The 25,129-nt window shown below is 39.5% G+C and overlaps 1 protein-coding gene across 2 annotated transcripts in view; it reads left to right on the forward strand.

Moving 5' to 3' along the window:
* Positions 1-25,129, forward strand: part of DIAPH3 (diaphanous related formin 3) — a 522,381-nt gene that overhangs the window by 214,839 nt on the left and 282,413 nt on the right. For both annotated transcript variants that reach the window (XM_066236696.1, XM_066236697.1), the window contains one exon: positions 23,614-23,709. In XM_066236696.1, coding sequence (XP_066092793.1) covers positions 23,614-23,709 — 96 coding nt within the window. The remainder of the gene's footprint in view (positions 1-23,613; positions 23,710-25,129) is intronic.

The raw sequence follows: 25,129 nt of genomic DNA on the forward strand, positions 1-25,129 counted from the left end.
GCAAGTCATGAGCTCGCTGCCTCCTGACTTCACAGCTGGTGTTTGCTCTCTCCTGTTGGGATGGCAGAGAAGGGAGGGGGAAAGGCACTGAGCTTGAGCTTGTTGGAGGCGGCCTCAGCCCTAGTGGACCTCCGAACGCACTGGTATTGTAACAGCCTTGTTATCAGCTACCCTGACTACCTGTGTAGCACGGTGACATCTCTTTTGGTTCTTTCAACTTGAAAAGCTGTGATAGGCAGTTCATTCATTACTTATGTTTTCCAAACCATGATTTTTCCCCTTAAATACCTTCCATATTGTTTTCTCACATTCCTTCTCTTTTTGATAACAGTAATGCATGCTGCCTTCAGCTTTATCAACCCTACAGTTCCACATTCATTGTATCCCACGTGTGCACACATTCTAAAGGAATGAGAGGAGAAAGGGCTGCTCTGGCCTTTGTAGCCTTCTGCAGCTGGTCCACCTTGTATTTCTGGTTGCGTCCCTGTAGCCTTCTGCAGCCAGGTCTGCCTTGTATTTCTGGTTGCGTCCCTGTAGCCTTCTGCAGCCAGGTCCACCTTGTATTTCTGGTTGCGTCCCTGTAGCCTTCCGCAGCCAGGTCCACCTTGTATTTCTGGTTGCGTCCTTGTAGCCTTCTGTAGCCAGGTCCACCTTGTATTTCTGGTTGCGTCCTTGTCAGTTTTGTGTTCTACACATGATACTTCAGTAACTTCGGTTTACTGTGCCTTTTCTTGCCTCTCCCTGTGTCTTCATCACCCACTCTCAGTGTTTTAGTTGGCGGTCCCTACCCCTTCTTCCTCTCCTAGGAACCTTCCTCATGGAGCTGCTGCCTCGCTCCCGACACGCCTTCCACAGGTGGGGCACCGGAGAGCTTGCCCTGACACCCACAGTTGTCTCTTCATGTGGTCGGGCCCTTTCTCCCCGTGCGGGGAGAATGCCAAAGCCTTTGGAAAGTCCTCCCTTGCCTGCTTCTTTGCTCTCTAACTTCATCTCTTACTACCCTTCCCTCAGGTGAGCTTCTGTAACACCCCTCAGATATGCCAGATACACTCCTGTCTCGTTCCCAGAATGTTCATAGTTTAGACACCAGCTAGATAGAGCCCCTTACCACACAGCTTCGACTCCAGTGTTGCTTCTCCACAAGGCCACTTCACTCACCTCCCAAGTTAATGCTGACACACTTTCCATGCCCCCCTCTCATTCCAATCCACCTCACCTTGTTTATGGTTTTTTTTGTGTTTGTTGTTGTTGTTGTTGTTGTTTTCCTGAAGCTGGAAACGGGGAGAGACTGTCAGACAGACTCCCGCATGCGCCCGACCGGGATCCACCCGGCACGCCCACCAGGGGGTGACGCTCTGCCCATCAGGGGGCGACGCTCTGCCCCTCCGGAGTGTTGCTCTGTTGCGACCAGAGCCACTCTAGCGCCTGGGGCAGAGGCCAAAGAGCCATCCCCAGCGCCCGGGCCATCTTTGCTCCAGTGGAGCCTCAGCTGCGGGAGGGGAAGAGAGAGACAGAGAGGAAGGAGAGGGGGAGGGGTGGAGAAGCAGATGGGCGCCTCTCCTGTGTGCCCTGGCCGGTAATCAAACCCGGGATTTCTGCACGCCAGGCCGACGCTCTACCACTGAGCCAACCGGCCAGGGCACCTTGTTTATGTTTTGTTTTGTTTTTTCATATTCATCATCTTCTAACGTTGTTTTTTATTTACTATGTATATGTTTCCTTCTCTCCCTTTGCCCTCCATTGGAATGCAAACTGCTTTGGGAGAGGGATCTTGGTGTCATTGGCTGATGAATCCCAAGCGCCAGAATGCCGGCTGCACAGTGGGCGCCAAAATAACCTTTGCAGAATAAATGAAACGATTTTCATTCCTTCAAAGCAGAAATTTAATAATTTTAGCCTCCTCTAGCAAACTGTCTTTTTTCCCCCCTCTCATTTTCAGCAAATAGAAAGTTTGGAAAGAGAGAATGATCTAGAATCCAATTAACTCAGCCGCTGATGACTTTACCTCTGAGTAACAGGCTCTTGTAAATTAAGTAGAGAATTCAGAGAGTAATGAAGGTGGTTGAAAATGGTGTAGGTTCAGGGTCTAGATTCTCAAATAGTTCATTGTTATTTTCTGTTTTAACAGCAAGAATCAATGTAAGGAGGAAAGAGTTTAGGTCAATTCTGTGTTATTGTTGGATGGACCTTGATTTGATATGTGCAAAGCAGGAATAACTATTAGCATATAGTTTATAGCACATTTGCTAAATTTTTTTTTGAAAATTTCTCCTTTGTTGGGTGTTGATTGTGTGTGTGTGTGTGTGTGTGTGTGTGTACATGAGAAAATTGAGCTGAAATTCAGATTACATAACATTAACCACTTAAAAGTGAATAATTCAGTGGCCTTTTGTATATTTACAGTGTCATGCAACCACTTCCATCTCTTTGTTGTTCCAAAACATATCCACCAGTCCAAAGTAAAAACAAACAAACAACCCTGTGTCCATTAAGCAGTCAGTATCTCTTCATTATCCCCGCCCCCCCCAGCTCTGGCACCCACCAGTCTGCTTTCTTTCACTATGAATTTCTCTAGTTTGGATGTTCAGTATAAATGGAAGCATGCAGTATGTGGCATTTCGTGCCTGGCTTCTTCCATTTAGCATAATATATTTGAGAATCATCCACACTGTAACATGTATCAATGCTACATTCCTTTGAATGGGTGAATAACATGCCATTGCATGGATACTATGATTTAACCAAATCATGGTTACTAAATCATTTAACCATTCTTCCTGTGCTAAACTTCGGAGCTGTTTCTTCCTTTTGACTATTGTGAAGTGTTGCCATGAACATGTATGTGTATGTGTGTGCATTTGAGGACCTGTTTCAGTTCTTTTTTTTTTTTTTTTTTTTGGATAGGCATTGATTTTAAGTTCTAAAAAATATTCAAAATCTATTAAAACATTCTTTCATAAAAGTTTGTAGCAAAGAAAATCACATAAGTTAACTTCTTTTCTTATAGAGACAAATAAAGACGTTAATCAAGTAGAGAAACCTCAAGATACAAATAATATACCAAATATACCAAATTTATTGATTGATGATACAGAATTCAAAGGTATTGTGATTGGGAAGCTTGCAATTTTACATGAAAGATAGCTGGATTATGAGTTATTCTGTATTATAACTATTAAGTATTACAGTTAATTCTTGAATGGCCCAGGTTTAAACTGTATGGGTCCACTTACATGTGAATTTTTTTTCTAATAAACTTACAGTCAGCTCTTTGTATCTTTGGGTTTCTCATCTGAAGATTCAAACAACCACAGGTTAAAAACCATATTTTTGACCACAGTTGGGAATCCAAAATGTGACAGCCAACTGTATGCATGGTGATTCACCATTTTATATGAGGACTCAAGCATCTACAGATTTGGATATCTGCCAGAGTCCTGAAACCAGTTCTCTGGGATGCTGTGGGTAGAATGTAGTTAAGTTTTTGGGGAGTCAAAAATTACATGTGGATTTTCAACTGCATGGGGTTGGGGGTTAGTGCCTCTAACTCCCTCATTATTCAACTATATATGTATGTGTTAGTACTGAAATAGACATAAAATATTACGCTTTTTAAAGTTACTGTGTTTCTCATGTATAAGACACACTCTTTTCTGAAAAATTTGGGGTCTAAAAACTGGGTGCATCTTATATAATGGTTATAGATTTTCATTAGTTGCATTTCCCACTTTTTTGCACTTGTATGAATTTTATGATGAATAAAACTTGAATTCAGTAACTTTATGTAATACTTTTTTTTTTCAAATTTTTGTCCCCCAAATTAAGTGCTTCTTATACATGGGGAATATGGTATGTAAAGATAGTTTACTTAACTATTTAAACTGCTATAACATTTATTCTAAAATAATTATGTTAAAGAAAGTTTAGATAATGGATAAAAGAGAAAATACTACCCTAAACCTCATGATTCTACTTGAATTCATTATAGGATTTGGCTGTATTTTCTTTTATCCTTTCAAAATTTATGTTTTAATAGCAATGTTCATAGCCCTACATATTCAATGTAATTTCTTATTTTTACACATGCTTGCCATGCTGTTAAATAGCTTTTATAATATCTGGTCTGAGCATATAGCATTACATGTAGTCATTATATTGCAACCATTATACATATATATTTTAAAATCTGTTGACTTTAACTAGAGTAATTAGAAGAGACCTCATGAAGGAGGTAGCTTCACCTTGCTGACCTCATGAATATTTCATTTCTTGGTGTTGTCATTTCCTTCAAGAAATGTCTTCTGTGACTTCCTTTTTAATTCAATCCCACGTTGCTCATTATTTTTCATTCATAGCACTGGTTCGTGATTCTAACACAGTCCTTATTCATGTGTTTATTTAATGTCCTTTTCCTCTATTAGAGACTAATCTTCCCATGGGCAGAACTATGTTTGTCTTCTCCCTACTTTATTCCCTTCCCTGAAGCCAGTGTCTGATGCTCATTGGTGCTTAATAAGACTGTTGGGTGGACAAGTGAATGATCACACCGGGAGAGGGAGCAACAGTGCGAACAAAGGCACGGACATTCATGTGCTGGGTGTTTTTGGGAAAATGAGTCAGCTAGGTTGTTAAAGGTGGAGTATATTTATTTCACTTTCTATGGAGATGGGGAGAAGAGAGATCGTCACTGTCACTGGAAGATGAATCTGGAAAGAGTTGTGTCCATGTTAGGAAGGTCTTTATATGCAAACGTTAGGCATTTAAATTTTGTTTGTCACTTACATTTATACATATTTTAAATATTAAATTATATCCTTTCATAAGTATTGAAACATTGAATAAGGATATAACATGATATAATGTTTTAACGTAAAACTTCAATATTGGGCAACTCCTGTGTTGTTGTAGGTAAAGTCCATTTGTAAAAATATAATCAACTAGATTTAGGCAATCATTTGCTTGTGGATTTTGGAAAGAATTGCAAAACACGGAATGATTTAGCTTTACAGTGTGAATTAGGATTGTGACAACAGCTTTTAGGTTGAAGATAAATGGGTTTTATTTTTATCCAGTTGCCTTGTAACCGTTAGGGATCTCCACCGTAGGTTATATTATCGATTGGCAAAGCTTTTCTGTAAAGGGCCAAATATTAAATATTTTCGTGTTTTGGGCCACATGGCCTCTGTCCCAGATACTCAGCTGTATTGTTACATGCTAAAGAGCAACAGACTATGTATATTAAAAGTCATGACTGTTTCAGTAATACTTTATTTACAAAATCCTGTGGCACACCAGACCTAGCCCACTGGGTTCTAGTTTGCTGGTCCCTGGTTATCTTATGAAGTTGTTATTTCAGATTATAATATTAAGTCATATTTGATCACAATGTGGGTTATGTGATTTCTGAAAACAAAGGTAGGACTGGCAGAATGGACTGTTGTATTTACTCAGGATTTGTAATCCACCTTCCAGACATTTGTGACTAAATGTCAAATAAGCAAGACAGAGAAAGGGTATAGGAGCAACTCCTCTAAGCAGTTTGATCAGGAAATCTAAGCTGAGTGGTGGAAGAAATAAAGGTGTTGGGGGAAGGTATACAAAGGAATCTCTAGTACAGGCAGTAGAGATTTTATGAGTGTTCTGAGCAGGCTTCTTTGACATAAGAAGAATCATGTGGAATTTTAAGTGCTATATTTTGGGAAAAAGACCTTTCAAGAACAGGTCTGATTCTAGAGAGTCAAATAATTGTGCAACCAGAATGCTGGAATGAGGTACTAAAATTGGAAGCAAGATTCAGACGCAGAAATTAACAGTGTACAGCTTTAGCTTTGGAATCAGAATGCCTCATAGGAATTTTATGTTGTTTTTTTTTTTAAATATTTGTTTGTTTTTTTTACAGAGAGATAGTCAAAGAGAGGGATAGACAGGGACAGACAGACAGGAACGGAGAGATGAGAAGCATCAATCATTAGTTTTCATTGCACATTGCGACACCTTAGTTGTTCATTGATTGCTTTCTCATATGTGCCTTGACCGCGGGCCTTCAGCAGACCGAGTAACCCCTTGCTCGAGCCAGCGACCTTGGGTCCAAGCTGGTGAGTTTTTGCTCAAACCAGATGAGCCTGCGCTCAAGCTGGCGACCTCGGGGTCTCGAACCTGGGTCCTCGGCATCCCAGTCCGACACTCTATCCACTGCACCACTGCCTGGTCAGGCTTATGATTTTTTTTGACTTTGGATTTTTCAGTCTTTTTCAGGTTAACTTACATTTTCTATTCTTTAAAAGAGGGTTACTAACTACCTACAGGACTATTGAGAGACAATTTGTATTGAATGAATGCCTAGTATAATACCTGATTCACATTACCTCATACATAGCAACTTATTATCATTATTATTAATTTCATTTCATTTGTATGGCCTTATGGCAAACAGGTAGACATAGTGGTTGACGTTGTTATGAATGGACTGGATATTCTCTAAGTTCCCTTCCATAACGAGATTCCTTTTATAATTGCATCATTTCATGTTTATTCAGTGATATTAATTTATGTCTCAGTTCACATATTTAAAGCATAGTGTTCAGTACCACTTTTAAAAAAAAATCATTAATGATCTTAGATTTAATAGAAAACAATTATTATTAGAAAGATGTAAAATCGTCCACTCCCACTTGGTAGTTTTTTATTTGTTTTTAGTTTATTGATTTTAGAGAGAGGAAAGGAGAGAGAGAAAGAGAGAGAAACATTGATCTGCTTCTGTATGTGCCCTAACCAGGGACACACCGGCAATCTGTATCTCGAGATGATGCTCTTAACTAACCAAGCTATCTGGCCAGGGCACATTTGGTAGTTTTAAGTGAGGTTATAAGTTTCAATTATGTCTGACTATACTACATCAAAATGATTGCTTCCGTCCATGAAATGGTACTGTCACTGAGGTCAGTGGTTATGGTTTATTTGAAAATAATAAAGTGTTAAGAAAACTGGACAGTGGGCCATGCAGAGTTAAAGTTAGAGGAGATTGCTGTTTTTTTTCTAAGGACATTTCCTTAACTTCTTTTTTTTTTTAAACTATTGAACATGAGCATATTACTCTTTATACGAATTGTAATGCATTACCATACCCCATAATCTATGAGAGAATTCACCTTTGCACTCTGCCTGTCCAGCTGTTGTCTTGAACAATTATCAGCAAGTTATTATTCCGGTTTGAGCTGTGTCATGCTCAAAAGTGGGATGAAAAAAAATGTTAATGAACACGCATGAATGTTGGTTGATGAAGGTTAAGTGGTTGCAGATATGCTCTCTGCGTTCTCTCCTCTGAATGTGCAGACTGAGGCAGTGGGTTCTGATGAGGGATTACAAACAAATGCTGCTGATTGACAGCTCCTCATTTAACATTAAAATGGTATGTAAAGGCAAATTCTGCTTCAGCTGAATAATAGACACAGTGCTGTTGACCCCTGGTGCAGCTCCACACTTCATCATCGGTTTTATTTTACAATTTTCATTTTTTTCTATTGTACCAGATTTTCAAATTCCCTTATTTTGTATTGTACATTACTTTAAAGGCAGCAGTGGTATCGTGTTTTTCTTTGTAAAATTAACATATCCATCATGTACTTAATGTTCTTAGAATAATAACTGCAATTTTAAGTGTGATCAGATTTAAATGTCGCGTACAATAGCTGTTCAGATCAGCATGGCCAGCACTCATCAGCAATATGTTCTTTCTCTTCATATCCTTCTGTGTGCATTTTTACATGATAACCCAGGTGCTTTTTCAGCGTTTGCTATTTGTATGCTTATTAAAATAAGCTGTATATATATTCTTTAGGAATTTTTTGAATTTATTTTTGCAAATATGGCATTTTACATACTATAAATTGAGTATGGACTTCAAATATCTACCTATATATCTATCTGTATATTTTTAAAGAAATTACCATGTAAGGAACAGTATTAAGAAGTGTTGATGAGGCTTTTTTCCTCCTTATTTTCCATATTGTTAATAATCCTGAACTTGGAGTTCCAACCGGAAACTGTGCTTTGTAGAGTGTAAAATGTTATAGATACTTGTTTCTTCTAACCTATTTTAGACGAAAGGACAACATAAGAGGATCACAGTGCTTTGCATCTTGTAACAGAAATAGAAAAACACCAGACAAAATTGTTAAATAGGCATAGAATTGTAAAGTTATTAAGAACTATAGCCATCATTTGTCATTTAAGATATGAAAAAACTAAAGGCTAAACATAGTAGACTTAAAACCTTTGCCAACCAAATCATCACTTGACATAATTGGATTATTTGTTAATGACTAAGAAATCTTTTTTATGAGCCCTATAGAGACAGCTTTCTATAATTCACTGCATACTCAATAATAAGCCAAAGTATTCTTCTTTTTTTATACAAGTATTTATATAAATATATTGTGTAAAGATTGTTTTATAAAATTTAATTTACAGGTTTTTAATTCTTTTCTGATAAAATTAGAGTCTAACTATGGAAAATACTTATACATTAACCCCAAATCGTGAAGGAAACGAATTGTAATACCCCCTGTACCTGCTGGCACTGGTTTTCGCATCTTTTCTGCAGATCGATACTCCTCTGCAGAAGAGGGCCTCCTTATCTTCTAGCCCAGCAGCTTTGTGCTTAAGGACTACTTGGAGCTCTGTAATCCCTGTTGTATTCAGTGTTTAAGACTTAGTGCTCCTGTGGCTTTTTTATTCTGTCAGAAAGAGAGTGAAATTGGATATACAAATCACACCTACCTCAAAGCTAGATACTTCTTAATACTGTTCCTAGAGCTGAAGTGATCTGCTGTCAGTAAGCAGAGGCATTGGTTTTAATTATTGAATCAGTCATGGCAAATTATGCAGCGCAGCTGACCAGCCAGGTGACCGCCTGTCAGCCAGGGAACAGTTAATACTGGATGCCTCGACAATGAAAGGTAATGTCCTTGCTCCAGGGATATGGTGCTGAGCAAGGCAGATAAAATTCTGGGTTTTGTGTAGTATATTTTAAAATGGAAACGATAGTAAATAAATTTGTTGGAAAAGAAAACTAACTCTAGTTTTTGAATGTGAAGACTGTATGCTGTAATAGGAGCCAGATTGGAGAGGGTGGTCAGAGAATGCCTTGGAGATCATGGCACTTAAATGGAGAGTCAGAGGAGGAGTAGGAACCTACCAGGCAAGGCACTGAGGCATGAGGTTTCCATACGTAGGAAAAGCATGGCCAGAGTTCCTCAGGTTGGAAAGGATCTGTCATCTAGGGTCCATCAAAAGTTCATTATGGGCCCTGGCCAGTTGGCTCAGTGGTAGAGCATCGGCCTGGCGTGCAGAAGTCCCAGGTTCGATTCCCGGCCAGGGCACACAGGAGAAGCGCCCATCTGCTTCTCCACTCCTCCCCCTCTCCTTCCTCTCTGTCTCTCTCTTCCCCTCCCGCAGCCAAGGCTCCATTGGAGCAAAGATGGCCGAGCACTGGAGATGGCTCTGTGGCCTCTGCCTAAGGCGCTAGAGTGGCTCTGGTTGCAATATAGCGATGCCCCGGATGGGCAGAGCATCGCCTCCTGGTGGGCAGAGCGTCGCCCCCTGGTGGGCATGCCGGATGGATCCCAGTCGGGCGCATGCGGAAGTCTGTCTGACTGTCTCTCCTCATTTCCAGCTTCAGAAAATTACAAAAAAAAAAAAAAAAGTTCATTATGGCTGGAGCATATTCTGTGAGCAGGAGAATAGAAGAGAATGAGGTTTGAGGTCTGGACTGTTGGGAAAAGCTTCACAGAAACTTTTGAGTTTTTTTGAAGGATGGATATGCTTTTTGAAAGTCGGGAGGAGAAGAATGCTTATTCTGCAGAAATACCGAGAGGGGCAGAGGCAGAGCTGGCACACTGTTGAAATGCCTGCTAGCTTAGGACACAGGAATGTGGATGATAAGGATTATGGCATTGTTGCCTGACCCATGGGGTAGTGAGGGATGTTACGAGGCTGGAAAGAGGCCTGCTAGAGCCTAGAATTATTGATGCTAAGGCTAAGTTGTTTCTAGAAGCTTTGCCTCTCTCCTCTCTAAAAGGAAGTGTAAAGGTACTGTAGCCCCTTTCTAACACAAAAAAAAGTTTTCTTGAAACAAATTAGTGTTAAACAATCATTGTTAATTGAATTACTCATTAATAAATAAATAGATATATTCAAATAAACTATCAAAAGTTCCCTTGCATACAAAGCATAGGTGGCAGTAGAAGTCAAATAAATCTCTTAAGTCCTCCCCATATTTCCTCATTATCAGTCTGCCTCCCTGTGAGGTTTGGTTTTGAGTCACAGAGATGTACTAGGAGTTCATGTGTGATGATAGTTCTTGAAATAAAAAAAAATTTCCTATTGATTTGAGGAGGGGAGGATTTGTTGTTCCACTTATCCATGCGTTCATTGGTTGATTCCTCTATATGCCCTGACCAAGACTTGAACCTGCAACCTTGGCATATCAGGATGACACCATAGCCAACCAGCCAGGGCCTGTTCAGTCTTATTTTATACCTTATATACTTTATATGTGAATTGTTTAACTGGAAAGTAGAAAGGTGACTTTGCCTTGTCAACATAAAAATGAATCCTCCAAATTATAAGAAGATAAGTGAGTCATTTGTTTTGTTTTCAAACATTCATGGCTTCGAAATGACCTTAGCTTTCTAAAGTGAAAGAAATTTTTGTCAAGTGTATTACATACACAGGGTTTCATTAATTTAGTAAACTGCATTTAGAAAGTAATATATTTGATAGTTAATTATTCCAAATGGTGCTGATGATTAAAAGGGACACCCATTTGTAATGAAGGGAACCTCTGTAATGGTTATCCGCAGGAATGTTTGTTTAAGTGTGAGGATAGGAGAATTGATGAAGTGAAACTTGCATAGCTCTTCCTTGGGCTTAGAAGGAGCAGTTTAGGAAAAGATGAGAAAGCAGTGTGAGTATATAAGAAACTCAAAAGGCTAATTATACAGATGAGATTTTAATTTGATAGTCTGAGGTCAGATATTATGTTAGTCAATAGAAATATATGTTGTATATGCTGTATTACTCTTGACCATTTAAATGTGATATTGGAAGTGATTTTTATTTATTTTTTGCAGTTCTTCTTGCCAACTTAAAATTTGGAGTATAATAATGTTTCAAGCTCATAGAGATTTTCTTCGTACTAGAATTTCAAGGAATTTATATCCAATGTGAATTTCTCAGTAGTTTGAAGAGTCTAATGTAATATACTACATATTTCTGAAAATATCCACTGACCCTTTTCCCGCACGCGCACCCACCATTTACCACTGACAGCGCGTTCCTCCGGTGGATGTATTGCTGTCCAAACGTGCCGTGCACCGTTCTCCTCCTCCAGAGCCCCGCTGTTGGTGATAAACTCTGTGAGGTGGTCTTTTGGTGCAGATCCAGACAGGAGCTGACACAAGTACCCTCTGCTCCATACCCTCTTTGGTTTCCTTTCCCTCCCTCGGCCCTTCTCCTCTAGCCCATTTCTGCGTGTGGGAGGAGGAGGGGAGCACACCTCGTGTTGGTGGACCTACAATCTGGTCGTCTCTCCTCTGATACCCTTGACCCAAGAGGAGCTTCTTCCTCTTCCCTGTGCCTGAGCCTGTCCTTACCATATGTTCTCCGCGTCTTCCTCTTCCCTGTGCCTGAGCCTGTCCTTGCCATATACTCTCTGCCTCTTCCTCTTCCCGGTGCCTGAGCCTGTCCTTGCCATATACTCTCTGCCTCTTCCTCTTCCCTGTGCCTAAGCTTGCCCTTGCCGTATGTTCTCCGCCTCTTCCTCTTCCCTGTGCCTGAGCCTGCCCTTGCCGTATGTTCTCCGCCTCTTCCTCTTCCTCTTCCCTGTGCCTGAGCCTGCCCTTGCCGTATGTTCTCCACCTCTTCCTCTTCCCTGTGCCTGCGCCTGCCCTTGCCATATACTCTCTGCCTCTTCCTCTTCCCTGTGCCTGAGCCTGCCCTTGCCGTATACTCTCTGCCTCTTCCTCTTCCCTGTGCCTGAGCCTGCCCTTGCCGTATACTCTCTGCCTCTTCCTCTTCCCTGTGCCTGAGCCTGCCCTTGCCGTATACTCTCTGCCTCTTCCTCTTCCCTGTGCCTGAGCCTGCCCTTGCCGTATACTCTCTGCCTCTTCCTCTTCCCTGTGTCTGAGCCTGCCCTTGCCGTATACTCTTTGCCTCTTCCTCTTCCTTTTCCTTGTGCCTGAGCCTGTCCTTGCCGTATGTTCTCCGCTTCTTCCTCTTCCCTGTGCCTAAGCCTGTCCTTGCCGTATGTTCTCCACCTCTTCCTCTTCCCTGTGCCTAAGCCTGTCCTTGCCGTATGTTCTCCACCTCTTCTTTTCACTGCTGAGATGAGGATCCTATTCTGAGTTTTATGTAGTTATAGGAAAGTTTTATTAATGCATTAATTTTTTTTCCATTGAAAGGACCCAGCTTCTGCATAGCACCAGGTAGCTTTTACTTTCATCTCACTATAGATATTGAGAGGAATATAATTTTATAACTCATTGAGGAATGACCTCTTACTCTAAGTGTTATCTGTTCCCCAGAGGAAATAAATGCCATTGATCCTGAAATGGCAAGGCTATGGGGAAAATTGCAGGAAAGAAAAAAAAAGTTAATCTCCAGACACTGTATCCAATTATTATCTTGCTCTACTTTCTCTGCAGGGTGAATGAATCTTACTCATCCTACCTTTAATTTCATTCAATTCACATGTCATCACATTTGCAGTTTCTACTGATGAGCTAGAGAGGCTCTGAATGGCCAGGATGGTAACATTTCCAGAGTGGAGTAAGCATGAGAATGGGAGTCTGGAATCCTGACTTCTCCTTGTTAGATTCTCAGCTTCCTCTCTGCTTCAGTTTTTTATTGTAAAGTGAGATTTTTATTAGATGATTCTTAATATTCATTTTAATTAGATAAAGTGATATGGAACTTTCAGAACTTCTAGTAACCATTTAATACATGAATTTGATGTTTCTGTCATGAAATAAAATAGTCTTAGGAATAGGAATATGACTTATGACAACATTTTAAAGATTAAGAATTTTGACATGTACAGAGAGTCCCAGTGAATAGGTAGGTGGTCCTAGATGTCAAAAGCGTTGTTCTGTTTAGTATTCCATTGTCTGTTCTGTATTGGCTTGTTATATGTGTTTTGAACAGTAGCTTTTACTGTCTGACATTTTCATGAAGCATTTAAACTAGAGAGTTTTTAATTAATAAACTGCCATACTTTACAGTAAGGGGATATTTTAGTTCCTGTAAAGATGCTTCACTAAGATGCTAATGTGTCCTCATTCAAGTGTCAGGTGGCCCAGCAGCATTGTGAAGCAATTGGGTTGAATGTGAGGTTCTCTAATAAGATTTAAGCAGCTGCATTCCCATTAATGAAAGGTTTCTCCTTTTCCCCTTTCATAGACTGGTTAAGTACTTTCTTTTTTCTTTTTAATAACACTTTTGGTTAGTAGGCTCAAGGTAATATGTTTTTTGGGAGGCAGGGTGGAAGACTTTAGGAAATTATCTTATAAAATGCCTATAATTTTAAATTTGGATATTGGGAAGGAGATGGAAAGACTGGTTAAGTTTGCAGGAGTTTTTGTTGGGGCTCTGGAGACGGGGAAGCATCAAGGGGTTTTGGTCCTGTCTTCCTTAGCTCTCTTTTTTCCTTGGTGGGGTACATGCACAGGAGTCCACAGCAGGGAAGGATTGATTGAACACCATTTCCTTGTTAATGTGGCTGTTGTCTGAACACATCAAATATAACTCTTTAATGTTGGATAAGTAGTTTGAGGCTGAGGCCTAAGGCTGGCCTTTTGTCCGGGACCCAATACTGGTACTTCCTCCATGTGCCAGCAGCCAGTATGGGACAGCACCCAAAGCAGGGAGAGGGGCAGTTCAGTCCTGGAAAATGTCAGGTTCTCGTATATGCACCAACTCTTTAGGAAGGAAGAAAATAAAATGTGGGAGGTCAACTGTTCGTGCCTAGCCTTTTAAAGCAGAGCGGTAAGAAGATTGGGAAGAGGAGCCAAGATCTTTCTTTCATATAAAGTACAGCCTAGCTTTCTTTTATTTTTATTTTTTATTTTTATTTTATTTTATTTTATTTTTTTGTATTTTTCTGAAGCTGGAAACAGGGAGAGACAGTCAGACAGACTCCCTCATGCGCCCGACCGGGATCCACCCGGCACGCCCACCACGGGTGACGCTCTGCCCACCATGGGGCGATGCTCTGCCCCTCCGGGGCGTCGCTCTGCCGCGACCAGAGCCACTCTAGCGCCTGGGGCAGAGGCCAAGGAGCCATCCCCAGCACCCGGGCCATCTTTGCTCCAATGGAGCCTTGGCTGCGGGAGGGGAAGAGAGAGACAGAGAGGAAGGGGGAGGGTGGAGAAGCAAATGGGCGCTTCTCCTATGTGCCCTGGCCGGGAATCGAACCTGGGTCCCCCGCATGCCAGGCCAACGCTCTAACGCTGAGCCAACCGGCCAGGGCCCAGCCTAGCTTTCTTACTGTTACCTCTAATGATAGAGCACTTGACATGGGCTACCATATTATTAGAAATTTGTAGCCCTGGCTGGTTGACTCAGTGATATTGTCCACCCAGCATGTGGATATCCTGGGTTTGATTCTTGATCAGGGATACAGGAGAAGTGACCATTTGCTTCTCTCCCCCTCCCCTCCCCTCCCCTTTTTCTCTCTCCCTTCCTCTCCTGCAGCCATGGCTCAATTGGTTTGAGTGAGTTTGCCCTGGGCACTGAGGATATCTCAGTGATACCTCCACCTCAGGCACTAAAAATAGCTCAATTGTCGAGCAAGGGCCACAGATGGGGTAGAACATTGCCACATAGGGGGCTTGCCGGGTGGATCTTGGTCGGGGCACATATGGGAGTCTTCCTCTGTGTCTCCCCTCCTCTCATACACAGAAAAGAAATCTGCGAGCTGAACTGTGACATTCAAGAACATGGAAATGTGATTAGGTTCTCAAAACACTGAATTGCCTGAGAAAGTCCTTGTATAATTTTGAGAGGTCATCCAGGGTGAATGGCAAAGAGGTGGGGTTCTTTAGCAGCACTACCTGTGCCATCAGGTAAGCAGGCAAATCTGTGCTCGTGTGTGGCATGCACTGTGCAGTGAATAAGCTTGTCACTGCCTTTGACCAGCTCTGGGGAAAGACCAGATGCTCTTTAAATCATCCTAATTTGGTCTGATTGGAAAATTTTTAGATTACTTTGGTCTCTATCATTTCATTAAAAATTAAAATATTGACCTCATTTCTATAATACATACATTTTAAAATCAATAAGAGGTCAAATTAATGTTATCAAAAAGAGTGATTTGAAATTCAGCATTATAAGGATTTTTCCCCCTATTTTTAAATTGTAGTTAATTTATATAACAAAATTTTAAAGTTTAGCCTGACCAGGTGGTGGCGCAGTGGATAAAGCATCGGACTGGGATGTGGAGGACCCAGGTTTGAAACCTTGTGGTTGGTGGCTAGAGTGTGGACTCATCTTGCTCGAGCATGGGCTCACCAGCTTGAGCACAGGTCACTGGCTTAAGTGTGGGATCATAGACATGACTCCATGATCGCTGGCTTGATACCCAAGGTCGCTGGCTTGAGTCCAAGGTCGCTGGCTTTGCTGTAGCCCCCTGGTCAAGACACATATGAGAATGCAATCAATGAACAACTAAGATGCCGCAATGAAGAATTGATGCTTCTCATCTCTCTCTCATCCTACCTGTCTGTCCCTATCTGTCCCTCTTCCTGAATCTCTCCCTATCTCTTTCAAAAAAAAAAAGATTCATTTTTATGCATACTGACCTATGCCATTTAAATTCATTCACTTTGTTGCACAATCATTACCACCATCTATCTCCAGAACTTATCTTTCCTGCTGATACTCTGTACTCATTAAGAACTAACTCCTCATTCCCTTCTCTCCCACTTCAAGATCATTTAAACAACATTTCCCTAGACAGAGGATAACATGAGCCCTGCTAGTTCTCCCTTAAGCTCTTTCCTGTGATTGAAAGGCATGTTCCTGCATTTGGTTTGTGTGCGGGGAAGGTGGTGCACTGGAAAAAAGGTCTGTAGCGGAGCCAGGAGCGTCGTATGGCTATGTAGGATCTGCATAAGATGAGATTTAGCTTGAAGGGAAGATAACGTAGACATACAAGTACTAAAAGCCCAGCTTAAAAAAAAATAAAGTTCCAAATTTAGGTGGTTATGAGAAAAAAAATAGCAGAATATTTGGGTCTAGAAAACACATCAGGCAAATAATGAAGCTCCAATTAGGTAAGCCAATTGAAGATCAGAATTATCGCCAAGTCTAGTTGGCAACATTCTAGAACACAGAGGAATAGAGATTCAATGATTGAGAAATTGGGGAATGACTTGAATTTTCGATTGAACTATCAGATATAAGAACATAAAATCTGAGGGGATAAAGGATACCCTACTCATCAGAAAGGCTGTGTAGTAAAGCTTGAGATAAATTGGACAAATACCTGGGTATTGACTCCTTCTCCTCCTCTTTCACTCACATGCATAAATAAAATAAAGCTTTTTTTTTTTTTTTTTTTTTTGGATTAGAAATGATGTTTACACTCCTTTCCTAGGACAGCGCTAGGGCAATGGTAAGCCCATAGGGGAGACAAGTACTTAGTTCCTGTGGTAGGGATGGGACACAGAGCTTCATCTTTCTTTTTCTAATGTTTTGGGGTGGGGTGAGATGAGAAGCATCAACTCATCATCACCTTGCATCAGTTTAGTTATTCTTTGTTTACTTCTCATAAGTGCCTTGACAGGAGGGGAGGGTGCTCAAGCTGAGCCAGTGACCTTTGGGCTCCATCCAGCGACCATAGCATCATGTATTTCGATGATCCTGTGCTCAAGCTGATGAGCCCATGCTCAAGTCGGCAACCTCGGGGTTTTTAACCTGGGACCTTAATGTCCCAGGTCGATGAAGAGCTGCTTTTTTCTAATAGCAAAACAAATTTGCATTGACACTTCACATTCTGATTACTTTTTTTGCAAAAATACAAGATCCTGAAGAATAAAAGCATGTGGTCTTTGAAAAATTCTTAAACCTGAAATTCTTTCTCATTATTTTGAAATGGTGATTATTTTTTCTGTCCAATCACATTTCTTCTACCAGGTTTTAGATAATCACTCTGGCCATTTTGAGGAACCTCAAAATGTTTTCCCCACATTTTGACACACTAGGGATGATCACCTCACTGTTGATGTGGTATTATTGCTTTTTATTTGTTAGTATAATTTATTGTTGCTTTTTCTATTCCCAAGTTGCTCAGCACCGTTTGTGCAAATACTAGTAAGTTGACTTCTTAAAGTCTTTCCATTCTACAGCCTGCTAGACATCCTGAATTACCTGTGTCTTCATTCAGATTTAATCCTTCTTTTAAATTAACAATTTGCACCGAGTTCTCATTCTTGTTTTAATAGGTTTCACTCCTTTGTTACATTCTCTTGTGTATGCATTGGCATGCCATGCATTAACTTTTAGTCTTTGCTTTGTCATTTCTTTTAGGAGAGATGTATTTCTACTTTCTAATATCATCAGAGAATATTGAAAGTAGGTTGCATGGGCAAAAATAATAGTAGAAATATTATTTTTGTAAGTACACATATTATTTCATGACAGGGAAACAGCAACATGCAGGAAGAATTTATAGGGGTAGGTACTTAAAGTGGGAAGATCTTGAGTATACATAATAAAAAATTTAGGGCTGTTTTTATGAGTAGTTGTGATGAGCCAAGAAAGACCGTGTGAGGCTAGGCTTCAGTATTCTTTTGGCTGAATTTTTAACTCTCTCCTGATTTCTTTACTTTCCACCCTTGTATCTTTGATCCATCTAATCAGAGCTCATCTCAACTTGTAACTAATTTAATTATGACAGCTAACACTAAGATATACATTTTTAAACAAGCTTAACTCTCAGTTATTTTTATCCCCAGTGTATAGCTTTGTAAGTTAAAACAGTTGTTGAATGTGTGAATTTGAAGTGTCTTGATATTTACTTTGGTTTGAATTTGTTTTCTGCTATCTAAATCTTTAATTATGAAGGGATATTTATATACAAAAGGAATTCAAGAAAGTGGATCTTTAACTTGGAGTGGTAATACTTTTGCGAGGAGCAAAATTGTTAATTTCTGTAATTTCAAAGATCCTTTAGGTATCAGTCTTATATTTATAACATCTTGACCAATTTGTTACTTCACATAGGAATAGAAAGATGGGGAAGCAAATACTTTTAGGTCAACTATATAGAAATCTTGTCATTTTGAAGAATATTTTTAGTTTTGTATGAAATATATTCCAAATGCCTAGTAATCCCATTGTACTTGTAGTAATGGTTAAAAACACCACCAACAAAAGAAACTAGACACAGCCCTATTTAAGGGTTAGTTAAATAGTGAAATCCTTCTCTCTATCCATAGTAAGACTTCAGTTGTAGAGAAAAGTCCTTCAAAACTATTTGGTTTGTGACATTGTCCACTAAAATAAAATGTCACATAAAGAGAAGTATGCATTTATTTGCCATACTTTTGATGTTGCTATAATTGGAAATAATCTATTCCAAAAATTTTTATTTAGTGCTTCAACCACTCATATATTATAAAATTCTTAGCCTGGAATTGCCAAACAGACATGTTTTGCTAGGAATATATTCTGATCAGTTATGGCAGTCATATATTAATATTTGCATAGAAAAATAGCCTGTTTCTCCCATTTGTTTTTTATGTAGTTAGGCACATAGTCATTTATTTATATGCCAAGAAATATTAAAACTGGGTTTGACAGATCAGATATGACTATAGCCATTTATACAATTATTGTTTTCAATACCAAAGCATTTATTCTGACATTTTGCCAAGGGGGTATTACCTATTTAAGAAATAATTTATTTCAACTTTTCCCTTTTTTCTATGCAGTCTATATTTTCTGCCTTCATACTGCCTTAATCTTCTTGAAACCGTATTCTGTCACAACCACTAATAGTAGTAACTCTTAAAAATCTGTTTTTCTTTCTTAGCCAGTTGGCTATTCTCAAATTCTGACCCTTCAGATTCCCAAGAACATTGTATTCACATTGTGGCTGAATTACTGAACCTCGTACAAAACGAGCCACCATTTGAGAGGTAGTGCTGGATGAAACTATAGTGTCTTTTTCTTGTTTTTCCACAGCTTGAAACCCTGCTCATGGGGTTCAGGAGACCAAGCAGTTTTCTTCCCTCCTCTAGGTCTGTTCATCTTTCCCTTAATCTGCCCGAGACTATGTACAGCACGGGAAAGTTCTATCATGTGTAAATGCAGAAATTGGGGGGTTGTCGCTCGCCTGCATGCTTGGACCAGTTAAACAAACAGCAGCAGCATCTGCCTGGCCACTCAAGCAACCTGAGTGCCCCTTTCTTTATTCTTTATTTTGCAAGTTAATATCTATCTACACAAAAACAGCTGTACCTACATATATACATGCACGCATATATTCATATACATGCACACACATGTACTTCAATGCAAATACATCTAACAGACATTTATTGAGCAATGGCCCAGTTCCAGGTCTTATTCTTGGTGCTAAGAATATAATAGTGAACACAGTTTCCATTGTTAAGAGACTTGTTCTCTAATAGGGGGAAGAGATAATATTAAACTTATGATATGTGAAGAGTGAGTGGTTTGGACAAAGAAAAATGTGTAAGAATAATAGTGATAGGAATATAGGGATGAGGGGATGTTGGGGGTTGCTACCTGTTTAAGGCAGTAACGGAAGTCTTTTCTACTAAGTGGAATTAAGGTTTAACAGGAATCTTCTGTGGCATTGCAGTGAAGAAACTGTAGCTGGTTAAGCCTAGAAGTGGGAGATGAGTTAGAATGCAGTTGTGGCCTGACCAGGCAGTGGCAGAGTGGATAGAGCGTCAGACTGGGATGTGGAGGACCCAGGTTCCAGAGCCCGAGGTCTCCAGCTTGAGTGCGGGCTCATCTGGTTTGAGCAAAAGCTCACCAGCTTGGACCCAAGGTCGCTGGCTCGAGCAAGGGGTTACTCGGTCTGCTGTAGCCTCCCGGTCAAGGCAATGAGAAAGCAATCATTGAACAACTAAGGTGTCGCAATGAAAAACTAATGATTGATACTTCTCATCTCTCTCCGTTCCTGTCTGTCTGTTCCTATCTATCCCTCTCTCTGACTCTCTCTCTGTCTCTGTGTTAAAAAAAAAAAAAAGAATGCAGTTGTGGTTCAGGTGAGAAAGAATGGTGGCCACAGCAGGGGAGACGTAGTAGCCAGGGAGATGGGGTGTACTTATTTTAGTGAGTATTCTGTAGTTGGAATTGGCTGGATTTACTGATGGGATTGAATGTGGTTTTGAGGAAAAGGGGGATGACTTCAAGCTTTTTGACTTGAGAAATTGCAGCAAGAGCATTTTCTGAGATGAGGAAAACTGTTGGAAGAGTAGGTGTGATGAGTGAGTGAGTGTGTGTGTGTGTGTGTGTTTAGTTTTGAACATGTCACATTGGAGGTGCCCATTAGACATCAAGGTCTGGAATTCTGGAGACGGATGTGGGCTCATCCCTTCAGAACTCATCCCTATTTGCTGGCCCAGTTGCTGCTACTGTAGGTGAGGGTGCCATTCTCTGTCATTTGGATTACTGTCACTCCCTTCTGTGTGGTCTTCTGCCATTTTTTTTTTTGCCACTCTTTCAATTCACCTTCAAAAGCCTGAGTTTTTCCTAAAATAAAATTATTTTGATGTCTCTCAGATACTTATATTTCAAGTGCTTGGAGGATAAAATTCAGACATCTTAACCTGGTTTAAAAGGTCTTGCCTGTTCCTGGTGTATTTATTTCTATTCAATATTCTCTGCTCGTTATTCTTGTTTCTTTCTGTGCTCTTCATGTTCTTGTACCTTTTCAACCTTTGAACACTGTTCTACCATTATTTGACCTTCCTCACTCCCAAACCTTCTTACCTGTTTATCTCCTTTTCCCTTGTGAATTTGTGATTAGATATTATTTATTCCATGAAGACTGTTCCTGACAAGTGGGGGTTAATTGGCTATTCTTTATTCTCCTGTAGTCCTTACCAAACATTGCAGATGTATCTATATATTGTAATTGCAGTTTACTTTGTATTCACCTCTGTTTGTTCTTAAATTCTGAGAGGCTGGGTGTATCTTGTGTCTAGTGTTATTTCTTTCTTTCTTTTTTTTTTAATTTAGACAATTAAACAGTGACATTGGTCTACCAGAGTATGTAGATTTAGAGAGTACATCTCCACATCATTTGGACAGTCAATTATGCTGTATACCCATCACCCAAAGTCAAATCATCCTTCATCACCATTTATTTGTTTCTCTTTATGGCCATCCCCTTCCCTCCTTTCCCTTTTCCTCCCTCTGGTAACCACTGCACTCTTATCTATGTGCATGAGTTCCAATTTTGTGTTCTACCTATATATGGAATCATACAGTTTTTAGCTTTTTATGATTTACTTATGTCACTCAGTATAATGTTATCAAGGTCCATCCATGTGTGTCTAGTATTATTTCTATATTGCCTAGCACAAACTAATCTTAATAAATATTCCTTATTTAAATGACAGAATAAGTAAAGCAGCTGATTATAAAAGGTATATGCAAAATTCAGCTGAGTTTCTATATTTTAGCAGTAGCTAGTTACAAAGTATAGTGGGGGAGAATAGAATTAATCCACACTTGCCCCCAAATACTTAAAAGAATAATTTAGATGTAGTTAGGACACTAATACTAACAACAAATATATAGGTTGCCTGTGTTAAGTTGAAAATTATAGCCACACGTCATGTTATGAGTGGGCAGTTTAAAAATTGCCAACATGTCAAGTCTCCCTAATCTATTTACAAATGCTTTGCAATTAAGATACAATTGAAATGGATTTTAGTTTTGATACTTTGAATTACTCTAAAGTTCACATGGAAAAGGAAATGAAATGAGTGAGGGAGTGAAGAAAATTTAGAAAGGGAAGAAAAGTTTGCACAGTCAGTAAGATTAACAGTGCTTACAACAGTGTTAGTAACACAGGGTAATACATAAAACAGTGTAACAGAATTAGAAGCTCAGACCCAATTGTAGGATAAATCTAATGTAAAATCAGTTGAGAAAGATTGATAATTACTCATAAAATGATAGAGAAAATTAGTTAATAAATATTTTGAAAACTATATATGACATTTGACCCATCTTACATTATGTACCAAACGATGTCATTAAAATATGCTTTTCTGATATAAAAATTATATAATTATAATGTGCCATTCTTTATATATGAAGATGCTTTTTGAAGTTATTTTCTTCCTCTAACATTAGTGATTTATTCGTACATATCTAATTAAACACTTGGCTCCATTGTTCCTTGTTATCAAGATCCAAATTTTGTAAGGTGACTGACTTTGGTTAGGAGCACTGTCTATGGACGCAAGAGAAAAGATGGTAGGATTACTTTATTGGTTACAGCTGTTAACCTTGACTCTCAAATACTGTGCTGTATTGTTTAAAATGATGCATTATCTAATTTATTTATTTACTTACTTACTTTTATCAAGGATAAAGAGATTAAGTGCATTTGTTGATATTAAAACATTCAGTTAAAATAAGCTGTCAGAATTTGACTATATTTTAAAGATTTGGAAAAATTGTAAAGTCTACTCTTCCAGTGTTTCTGAGCTATATTTCTAAATAATGAGCATGGTGTGTCACACGTGATACAGCTGCTTGTTTTTGTTTAGTAGCACTGTTAGAGCTAACTTCTTCACCCATCCTTAGTGTTAATCTATATATTTTTTATAATTGTATCTCATATGTTGTTCAAATGAGCCAAATGTACTCATTCTTTTTTTTTCTCTCTCTTTCTTTCTTTTTTTTTTTTTTTTTGTATTTTTCTGAAGTTGGAAATGGGGAGGCAGTCAGACTCCCGCATGTGCCCGACCGGGATCCACCCGGCATGCCCACCAGGGGGCGATGCTCTGCCCATCTGGGGCGTTGTCTATTGCAACCAGAGCCATTCTAGCACCTGAGGCAAAGGCCACAGAGCCATCCTTAGCGCCCGGGCCAACTTTGCTCCAATGGAGCCTTGGCTGCAGAAGGAGAAGAGAGACAGAGAGGAAGGAGAGGGGGAGGGGTGGAGAAGCAGATGGGCACTTCTCCTGTGTGCCCTGGCCGGGAATCGAACCCAGGACTCCTGCACGCCAGGCCGATGCTCTACCACCGAGCCAACCGGCCAGGGCCTCTTATTCTTGCACTCATTGCTATTGGTTTTCATAGTGACAGTTAGATTTACTTTTGTTTTTCCTTTTAGACCTTCAAATATTTACTCTTAGTAGTTTTTCTAGCATAAGATCCACCAGGGCATATGTGAAATAGTTCAGGTCTTGGGATATCTGCTTTTTAATTATTTTTATAACTATGTGATTTAAAAGCTTTGTATCTTTTTTAGACTCTTAAGGAAAGCAGGTCCATATCCTGCCCGTTAGCCGTTGAATACCTACCGCTGCTAACCTGGTTCACTCTTTGGTTTTACAGAGAGAAGAGAAGAGGAAGATTTGGAAGAGAAGAAGGCTCTTAAAAAGAAAATTAAAGAACTAAAATTCCTTGATTCTAAGGTTGCTCAGAATCTTTGTAAGTATAAGATTTTAATACTCTTAAATTAGTGAAGCACACTAGAATTGGTTCCTTTAAATTATTTCATTTTCTTTATGACTTTTAAATTTTATATTATTTTTTATAATGTGCATAGTCAACTCAATATGATTTTCCTTTAGGTATTTTATGGTATAAATTCTTCACTAAAGATTAATGCATATTATAAAATAAAACTAAGACAAGTGTTTAGAATGAAAATATATATATATCTTCCATGACTGAAAAGAAAATTATCTTTTAAATTCTTTTTTGGAGGGTATAAAATAAATAAAAAATTAAGGAAGTTTCTCCCCATCCCATTTTAATATATTAATTGAATTTATTGGGGTGACACTAGTTAACATAATTATACAGGTTTCAGGTGCCCAATTCTACAGCACATCTCTACACCGTATTGTGTCCCCCCCCAACCAAGCCGAGTCTTTGTCCATCACCAGTGATCCTCCTCTGCCCTCACCACTCCCACAGTTACCACACTGCTGTCTGTATCCGTGAGTCTTCTTTAGCTCCCAACAGCGTCAGCTGGCTGTCTTGGTATGAGTCTGTCCCTATTTTGCTTGTTAGTTCTTTTTTTTCATTAGATTCCACATATGAGTTGAAACTGTATGGTACTTCTCTTTCTCTGACTGGCTTATTTCACTGAGCATAATGCTCTCCAGGTTCCAGGTTTCACCCATGCTGTTGGAAAGGTAGTAAATGATGACGTATTTTGAAATAAACTTGTAGTGGATTATTCTTTTATACTTCCTAACCTCTATTATTTGTAATACTTGATCACACATAAAGACGTTGGAATATTAATGGAAATAAGGAATGATGAGTAAAATGAATTTTATTATTTCATCTGAACAGTTCTAAGCCTTTCCTCAAAAGTACTGACTGGTAATATTTTACATTTAATTACTGTTACAGGGAGCTAAATACTTACTATTGAATTGTCTTCTACACTGAATTACTGTGGGAAAAGAGGGCAAATAGTTTTGCTTCTAACTCATTTCTAATTGCTGCTTAATGCATCAAAGACAGTTCTGCTTGGAATGGAGATAATACTCGTGTATATTACTCTGATGGTGCAAGTGAACTAGAGTGTGGAGAACAGATCACTAGAGGCATTAGCAGATAACTTGGCTCTGAGCCTGACTTTCAGTTATTTCATGCCTCAAGGAAACTTTTAGCAAGTGTTGGAACAAAATTTTTTTGTTGAGAGTAAAGATCTGTGCTGTTGATTAAAGAGGGAGTTAAGGCTATGTGTGCATCAGGCAGAGTTGGTATTCCTTTTGTGGAGGTTCTGAAACCTTCTTCCTTTCATTTTCACTGTGATGGACGGCCATCCCTTTTCTGTAGTGCAGGCTGCTAAGATCCCCGCAACAGTGTGAGGGCAGTTCTGCTGTTGGCC

The sequence above is a fragment of the Saccopteryx bilineata genome, chromosome 6, assembly GCF_036850765.1.
Source record: "Saccopteryx bilineata isolate mSacBil1 chromosome 6, mSacBil1_pri_phased_curated, whole genome shotgun sequence".
In the NCBI taxonomy this organism is placed as follows: Eukaryota; Metazoa; Chordata; class Mammalia; order Chiroptera; family Emballonuridae; genus Saccopteryx; species Saccopteryx bilineata.